At 43.6% G+C, this 9,237-nt stretch overlaps 1 protein-coding gene across 1 annotated transcript; it reads left to right on the top strand.

Annotated features, from left to right (window-relative positions):
- The first annotated feature begins 1,084 nt into the window (after window positions 1-1,084).
- Window positions 1,085-2,933, top strand: GJA10 (gap junction protein alpha 10). Its single transcript, XM_015620470.1, has 2 exons — window positions 1,085-2,319; window positions 2,849-2,933. Exons 1-2 carry the CDS (start codon window positions 1,085-1,087, stop codon window positions 2,931-2,933), a joined length of 1,320 nt encoding a protein of 439 aa, XP_015475956.1.
- The last annotated feature ends 6,304 nt before the right edge of the window (window positions 2,934-9,237 follow it).

Genomic DNA, 9,237 nt, shown 5'->3' with positions numbered 1-9,237 from the left:
GGAAAGAGGTAGTTAAAAAGATTTTCACTCACTCACTGCTAAAAACCTCCATGTCACTCTGATTTCATTATCTCATATATTAAAATTTATAATTAAGATGCAGTAAAACTTGATGCTTAAAAACAGGTATTAACCCTAGCAGCACTCAGTTTATTGACATTATCCTAAAACTGAGACTGCAAATGTAAATCAGTGAAAATATGTAAATCAGCTACGCATTTGTGGTTTTAGGAAGCCAAGAGAGCAATTTGTGAGTTGTTACCCAGGTAGATGGGAAAATATTGGATGGATGGATGGATGGATGGATGGATGGATGGATGGATGGATGGATGGATGGATGGCATTAAAATTGCTACTACATTGGGGTGAAAAATGAAACTTTTTAAAGTCACAGTTATAGGACACTTCTTAAAACTTATCCAACAAATTAAAACCAAAACCATTACCTATTATGGCAAAACTATGACAAACCCCTAGTCAATACAGAGTGGAGTGGGTGTAGAATGAAACTATAGTTGGCAAAGAATTTGCAAGGTGAGGAAAAAGTCATCTTCATTTTTAGTGGGAAGAAAATAAAATAAAACTATGAGCAGTTATGAAGTACTTTGGCTTACAGCTGAAATCAATCTTTCTTAACCTTAAAATAATCTCACATTTGCATCTTTGACCAGTAATCATGAAGTTTGAATTCATTTAAAGACCCAGTAAGAAGAGAATAATGATGAATTTCTAAGAGCTCTCCAGCTACCAGAAGAATGTATCTGAAACACATTTTTTTAAATTTTAAAAAAACCCCAAAGCTAAATCAACCAACCAAACAAACAAACAAAAAATGGCCATTTCCAAAAGAAATCCATCATTGGTAAGTGGAAAATAATGATGAACATTTAAGAGCTCTCTGCCTGCCAAAAGAATGTTTCTGAAACACATTTATTAAAACTTAAGAATAAAACAAAACAAGCCAAAAACCAAAATTCCAAACCAAATTAAAATGGCCATTTCCAAAAAAAATCCATCATTGCAGGCAATTTATTTTTTTAAAAATTTATTTTATTTTTTATTTTCCAGAAATGAACTTCTGACCATGGGGGACTGGAACTTGTTGGGCAGCATCCTTGAAGAAGTGCACATCCACTCCACCATAGTTGGCAAAATCTGGCTCACAATCCTTTTCATATTCCGGATGCTGGTGCTGGGAGTGGCTGCTGAAGATGTCTGGGATGACGAGCAGTCAGAGTTCATCTGCAACACAGAGCAACCAGGCTGCAACAATATCTGTTACGACAAAGCCTTCCCCATCTCTTTGATCAGATACTGGGTACTGCAGATCATATTTGTCTCCTCCCCATCCTTAGTGTACATGGGCCACGCGCTCTACAGGCTAAGGGCACTGGAGAAAGAGCGACAGAACAGGAAAGCCCACCTGCGGGCTCAGCTCGAGGACCTGGAGCCCATGCTCGAGGAACACAGGAGAGTGGAGAGAGAACTGCGTAAGCTGGAGGAACAGAAGAAAGTGAATAAGGCACCCCTGAGGGGGTCCCTGCTGCGCACCTATGTCCTACATATCCTGACCCGGTCGGTGGTCGAAGTGGGCTTTATGATAGGTCAGTATCTTTTATACGGGTTTCACATGTCTCCCCTTTACAAATGCACTCGGCCCCCTTGCCCTAACACGGTGGATTGTTTTGTGTCCCGACCCACAGAGAAGACCATCTTTATGGTTTTCATGAACAGCATCGCCGCCGTCTCCCTCTTCCTCAACATCCTCGAAATCGCCCACCTGGGCATCAAGAAGATCCAGAAGAGCCTGTGCGGGCAGCCGCAGTGGCCGGCGGGCCCTTCCGAGGAGGACCCGAGCCTGTACAACTCCAAGAAAAGCTCGGTGGTGCCTCCGCCGCCCTGCCTGGCCAGCAACGCGTCCCCGCCGCGCCCCGCGCCCGCTCCGCTCCCGCCGCCCGCGCCCGCCGCCCCCGCTCCGCCGCCGGCCCGGCAGCACCGCGGGCAGCTCCGGGGCACGCCGCCGCCTCGCCGCCGGCACCACGGACAGCACCAGCCGCCCTCCTCCAGCAGCGAGGAGGCTCCGCGGGCCGCCCCGGCTGGCGGCGGGCCGGGGGCGGCGGGGGCTGCCGCTGCCGCCCGCCGGGCGCCCCGCAGGCACAGCCGGGTGAGCGCCTGCCGGGATCTGGATGAGGAGCGCGGCGACTCCCCGGACAGCGGGCACTGCCCGGGCACCCGCAAGTCCAGCTTCCTCTCCCGCGTCCTCACCGGGAGCCGGGCGGGCAGCGACAGCGAGAGCACTGCTTCCCGCGGCGGCTCCGGGCCCGGCCTCGGCCCCAGCCCCGGCCCCGGCCCCGGCCCCGGCCCCGGCTCCGGCTCCGGCTCCGGCTCCGGCTCGGAGGGGAAGCGCCGCTCGGAGGGCGCACCCAGCCCGCCGCCAGCCGCCTCGGGACGCCGCGTGTCCATGGCAAGTAGCGCCCGGGACAGCCCGCGGGAGGGGGGCGGCGGGGGGCCGCGGCACCCTGTGCCCGCCCTGGGGAGGAGGGGGCGAGCCGGGGGGCAGAACGGCTCGGGCAGGACTTCCAACACAGCTCCAGCGCCTCGCAGCCTCCCGGACAAAGCCAAGCTCCCAAACGCTCGGCCTCCTTCTGCGGTGAAAGCAGCAACACCGGGGAATTACTGAGTCCCGAGGAGCAATATGTCACCGAATCTCAGCTTTTTATACTCATTCCATCATCCCAATCAACTTGATGAGGATTGTCACAAGGAAAACAACTTCAGCTCCAACCACTGTAAGAAAGAGAAGTTTTGAATGCAATGAGTTACATGACACAACTTCTCTCACTTTCAGGTTTGTCCCACATGTGACCTCCAAGCTGAATGATTGTTCAATGAATAAATCAAAAGATCTACATGTAAAAACTCCCACCAAGTAATTGCAATGCCAGAGCCGATGACTACAGAATTGCTTTTTCAGCAGCTCTTCCTTTTCTTTGGCCACCTGCTCTAGGCTTGCTTACAGTCATAATGTTGATAAGGTATAGTGCTTGCATTCAAGAATCAACAAGGCTTTCTTAAAAGTAATTTGAATTCACAGGTTTTGTTCTTTGAGAGCATAGAAGCTCCTTTACAATTGCTTGCAGTAGCAAGCCCATAAATACCTTTTTATAGGCCATGTAATAAACAAGATTACTTCACACAATGCTCAAAGTCATAGATTCTGTTCAATTTTTTTCCTTGCTCTTCCTATGCACCCCACACCCCTTTTTCCTATATATAAAACAAAAACACCCCAACCCACCAACCAGCTTCAAATTTTTGTGGTAGGAAACACAAGGCACCGTTTCATTGCCCATCCAAAAACTGTTTGTAAGTTCCAGTTTTCATGGGGTTACAGTTCCTACAATAAGCCTGTGAGCATAAACCATATTCAATTGTCAGGGACAATTTAAGCACTTTCTACTTCAATCTTTCTAATACAGGGAGAAGGCCTAGAGCAGTCAAAACAGAGCAATCTGTTGATCTGCTGGCTTTTGGTACTCAGATAGAAGGCTCTTTAAAAAGGTGAAGTGCAGAAAGGTGTTCAAAGCAAGATAGAATTTCAGTAGCACTTTGCTGAGAACTCACAGAAGTTGCTTGGCAGCTTTTCCTGTGTAATGACAATGATTGTACCTTCCAGGGGAGATCTTCAGAGAAATATATTCAGTTTGCAAAACAGTGTCATTACTCTTGAAAGTAACACTCTTCCAGCATGCTGTCTTTGGAGATCATTATGTATAGGACTTGTGCTAGTTATTTTAAGATGTGACTGATGTAGGTATGCTACCTGGTGCTTCCTGCTTACAGCATGCAATATTTAAAAGTACATGTACTTCTTAATACAATTGAGGCAAGGTTTTGGCAAATGCTTGTATTCTGGCACTGCTGCAACATTGTTATGAATACTGATTTCAATACACAAGTATGCTGGTGCCTCAAAAACATGTTGAACCTAGGCATTAAAACTTGAGTACTCGTACAGTCTGTATTCCTCAATTCCTGTATCAACTATTTCATTTGGTTGAAGGCACTCAGCATTGGTTTCATTTGTTTTAACTTGATTTCCAGAAGACAATAATTATGTATTAATGATAGAATTATAGAATGATTTGGGTTGGAAGGAATCTTAGAGATCATCTGGTTACAACCCTTACCCTGTCAAGGGACACCTTCCACTAGACTAGGTTGCCCAAAGCCCCATCAAGCCTGGCCTTGAACACTTACAGGGTTGGGGCATTCACAATTTTTCTGGGCAACCTGTGCCAGTGCCTCACCACCCTCACAGTAAATAATTTCTTTCTACTAAACCTACTCTCTTCCAGTTTAAAGACATTCCCCTTTGTCCTATCTCTACATGCCCTTGCTAACAGTCCCTCTCCTGCTCTCTTGTAGGCTCCCTTTTACTTACTGGTCACCTTGGAGCCTTCTCCAGGCTGAACAACCCCAGTTCTTTCAGCCTTTCCTCATAGGAGTGGTAATGTTTAGATAAACATTTAGATTCAAAATCTATTGATATTTAAAAAAAAAAATAAGTACTTAAAAGTAATTATATTTAAAAAGTTCCAAATGAAGCATACAAAAACATATACCTACTGCCATCCCTGATTAACAGTGACTTGCAGCAGTAATCCACAGAAAGCACAGACACTTTTTAATATAATAGTGAATCCACATGCACAAACATACTCTAAACAGCCAAAATACAGTCTGTTCTAACCTGAATTTTACTAATCTAAACTGGGTAGACTAACAGCAGAATTGGCGCTGTTCTTCAATTTTCTTTGATAACTTTCCCAAACTATCATCTTTAGTTCCGTACTGGTTCAAGTTTTTTCTTTTTCCCCTCATCTGCACTGTTCTGCCAGAATTTGTCTGTAGCATTCTTTGAATTTGTATCAATGAGAGAGGAGTATAAACTCAACATTGAAAATACCACTTTCTACGGCTCAATAACCATTCTAGCAACCTCCAACCAAATACGTACCCGTATGTTCTGTCCTAAGGAAAGCTGCAGCTGTCCACAAACACCATAGTTTTCTTCCTAACTGAAAGAAAACCTAAAAGTTACACAAAATCCATCCATCTGGTACTGCAAGAGTCTTCAGACAAGTCAACTGCACTCTGTGAGTTGTGGCATCGAAAGCACCGAGCAAGTCTGATGGGTACAGTTTATGGATGCTTGACCTTCAACCAGTGACCAGCTTTTTTCTGGCCAGTATTATCAATGCCATTTCCACACCAAAACTGAATCTCTAACGAGTAAATAATAATAATTAGGGACAAATAAATGTTTTAAAAGTTACCTTTCATTATGTATTGCACCCTTTGGATCAAACTGTGAAGACCAGGTGGTGGATAGTGATTGGCCGGGTCATACAACAGGATTTTTTTCCTAAGTACAAAACTGCGTCTCTCAAAGAGAACAGGAAGTTTGTCTTAGGACTTCCTCTTTGGAGGAAAGGTTACTTTGGACCTTTAGGAGAGAATGCATTTAATTCTTCACTGAAACCCCCTATGAAACTGTGCAGTAGGATATCGAATACAAAATCTATGTTTGGCTATCAGGATTCCTCAACTTTTCCAGACTTCAGTTCAAACCAGAACAGCTACATATATAAAAAAGAAGAAATGCCCTTCCCATTGGTAGGATTTTTACAGACCGACTGTATTTGGCCACCATGCAAACTAGAGTCTATTATTTAAAACTTCCTTATCTGGAATTGGTGGAGATGAAGAGCCATTTTGTCATTTCACATCCAGCTGCAGCATAAACCCCTGACAAAATATTGATATTGAAATTGTTTGGTTTTACACCCAAACCACTCACTCTTTTTGTTCCATTTCTTTAATGTGGCATTATCCAAAGTTAAACATTATTTAGACCAGGAAGCCAAAGTGAGAGAGACAGAAACCTCAAAAAACTTATTTGACCAAAGATCCATTGGGAAAAAAAACCAACTTTTTTTTGAGCCACTGCTGGTCAAGCTTTATGTTTATTAGATTCTGAGGACAGACCACCAAAACTGGACCTTCCAAGCACATGTCAAAACAAAGGTAGAGAGTCAATGCTTAACATGAGGGTTATTTCCAGCTGATTTCATTCCACCTAAACACAATGACAAGAGCATTGCTGACTATATGGATAAGCTAATCTCAATATAATGTTACAAAAGGCTACACTGACAGGGGAATCCAGCAACTGTGTACCGGTGAAATCAGACTATCTGCAAGTCTCTAAAACTTGGTCCTGAGGACCACAGTCAGCATGCTTTGAAGTGACAGAAAACAATTTGTTCATGGATAACTGTCTCCAAGCCAATAATTTCCAAGGTTCACTTAGAGTATACATCTTAGAAAATAAACAATATTTTATCTTCTAAGAGATATTGTGGGTACAATATCTCTTAGTTCTGCCCAAAGGTTTGCATCTCTCACCACATTTTAACTTTTTTTTAAGGGGAGACACAGCTATGGAGCAAAAGGGCATCTTCTGCATGGTCCCAGGCTGCCAGACTCAGGTGCAGCAGGCCTTAAATGGCAGCTTTTCACACAAAGCTGAGTGAGAAGAGCTTCACTGAATTTAGTATATCCATAATCATTGCTGACAACCAGGAGGTAGATACACAAAGGTGTGTAGGAATTATGCTGCTGTCAACAGGAATCTACACATGAATGATATTATGTGGGAAAAAACCAACCAAAACTCATAATTTGCACCAGTCAGAGTCTTGACTGGTGGATAATACATGCTTAAGCCTGGTAAGATGAATAGACTGATGCAGTCAAAGATCAGTATATAATGAGTACAGATACAACTTGTGAATAGGCAGGGCCAGGAATTACAGCCCAGAATAGGCAACTGGCTCTTGCAGCATTGCACTGAGGGGTTTTGTCTCACAGCCTCTGCTGCAAGACTGTCAAGCCATTAGGACCATTAAATAACTCTCTTCTTATCTCTGGGGGCATGAAGAACAGATCTGAGCACTCCAAATGAATGGTTAGAGAAGATGGCAGCTTTACTTCCAAAGGCACCATTTACCAGAATCAAGTTTTCCTCTTCACCCGTTTTCTGCAAACCAGGGAACGACTGCAGAATGATCAGAAAGCTCAGCTGAGATGACCACAGCCTGACAGTCCATCTTCAGAGTGTCACAATGTCTTCCCAATTCAATAGCTGAATGCAAGCATTTCTGCAAAAGCTGGAGGCTGTCTGGTATTTCATTGCTAGCTGCATTTGATGTCTTTCCTAGCTGTGTTTCCTGCCTTTCTAAAGCAGAGGACTCCAGCTCCATGCTACCTGAACAGAATGTTCAGCATCAGTCCTTTTTGGTCTTTATCTATATGATAGTCTTCTAAAGAATTCTATGGTGCGCTCTGAAACCTAAGAGTTTTAATTTGGTTAATTGGGATTGGAATATTTACACTAGATTGGCTACTCTCTTTACAAAGGCACCAACTTTCAGATGACTTGGAACTAATTATCATATTTGCAACCCATGCCTAAACCACTGTACTAAGAGAACTACTGTGCTCTTGCTAGAGTAAGTACCCAAAGGTATTCCAGGAAGATGGGGGGCTTGACATTATCTAATGTTTGTGTTTCTTCATGAAGCCGTGATAAGTTCCTAAATCAAAAAACAAAACTGGAAGTCATTAGAAGACGTATAGTGATCTTAGCAACCCAAATTACTAGATCAAGATTTTCACAAAGAATTAGGCATTTTAGGCACTCTAGATTTTTGTTTTTCAAGAAGTGCTGTATCTTCCCATCCCCCCTTCCAGACTGCCCTGTGCTTTCACAGTGTCATTTTTCTAAGTCTGTATTTTTGGCTACAAAGTAACCAATGTATCTTTAAATGCAAGGCTCCTTTCTCATGGGGAACAAAGGAAATAAAACTGACAATGAAGCAGATACTGATACTCTCAGATTGCAGAGTTAGTCTGAGATAGGGCTGCTGATTTTATTCTTTTGCAGAAAAGGAAGTCTCTGGGGCTGAAATCCTGGTTCTGTCAAAGTTGTGAAAATTTTACAATTCACTAGGTTTGGTTTCCCTCATTGCACTGCTCTATTCCTCCATGCTGTTCAATTTTTTCCTGCTTCTCAATTCTGCATTCAGTTTTGAGCCTCTTACCCACTGGGAAAACACTCCATAGTGAGCAGGATAGGGAAGAGAAAGCTGCTGTTCAGCATGAGTGCTTGCCATCTTCTTCAGAACAGAGCATGTTTACTCAGCCTTTCAGCAACGTGTGAGGAATAAACACCCACTCATTTAACCAGCTGCTCACCTGCTCTTGCTTCTGGGGCTGCAGCAGCTTGATAAGAGTGAATATATGTTGAGATAACAAACCTGATAGCCACTGAGGAGTTATTTATACAGCTGAGCTGCACCAGGAAAATCTACAGGTGGGGTAAGGGACTGGAAAAACCTTGTGTTCCTCTAGGATTTTTGAGAGTCCTTAGAGGTATTCACATTTACACCTGCTGGTAACTGCTGCTGGTTTTGTACAGTTTTTCAGAGTAAGCACCTCTTTAAAAAAAATAAATAAATCCCACAGTACTGGGATTTACAGTTTTATTCTGCCCTGGAGCACTCAGAAGAAACTTGTGGTGATGACAGTGAGTGTAACAATTACCCTGCAAAAGCCACTTGGCCACCCAAAGGTAACTGTTCCCCACTTGCACAAATACAGATAAATTTTGGGTGTCAGCAGCAGCTGAACAATAATTAACCCCTCTGAGCATTTGTGCAGCAACAAACAAATATGCTGGATTTTAGAAAGTGAAACTTATTGAATTGAGTCCATCTTTGTAAGGTTTTAAAGAATTCAAAAATATACAAACCCCCTTACTAGGTACAGGAGGAGTTACTAGGGTGGGTTCACTGATTTCAAACAAATTACTAAATCACAGAACTATAGAATCAGAATGGTTTGGGTTTAAAAGGACCTTATAGATAATTTAGTTCCAACCCCCACACCCATGGGCAGGGACACCTTCCACTAGACCACGTTGCTCAAAGCCCCATCCAACCCAGCCTTGAACACTTCCAGGGGTGGCACATCCACAACTGCTTGTTCCAGTGCCTCATCACCCTCACAGTAAAGAATTTCTTCCTAATACCTAATCTAAACTTACTCTCTTTCAGTTTTAAGCCATTACCCTTTGTCCTATCACTACATGCCCTTGCTAAGAGTTCCTCT

Source organism: Parus major, chromosome 3 (assembly GCF_001522545.3).
Source record: "Parus major isolate Abel chromosome 3, Parus_major1.1, whole genome shotgun sequence".
NCBI classification, from domain to species: domain Eukaryota; kingdom Metazoa; phylum Chordata; class Aves; order Passeriformes; family Paridae; genus Parus; species Parus major.
This window is presented reverse-complemented; position numbering and strand designations above follow the sequence as displayed.

What these genes read in the sequence shown, in the direction of transcription:
- GJA10 (XM_015620470.1), top strand. Translation starts at nt 1,085, where the DNA reads ATGGGGGACTGGAACTTGTTGGGCAGCATCCTTGAAGAAGTGCACATC. An exon ending in GCTTCCCGCGGCGGCTCCGG is followed by an intron (nt 2,320 to 2,848) that starts GCCCGGCCTCGG and finishes TCTCACTTTCAG; the next exon opens with GTTTGTCCCACATGTGACCT.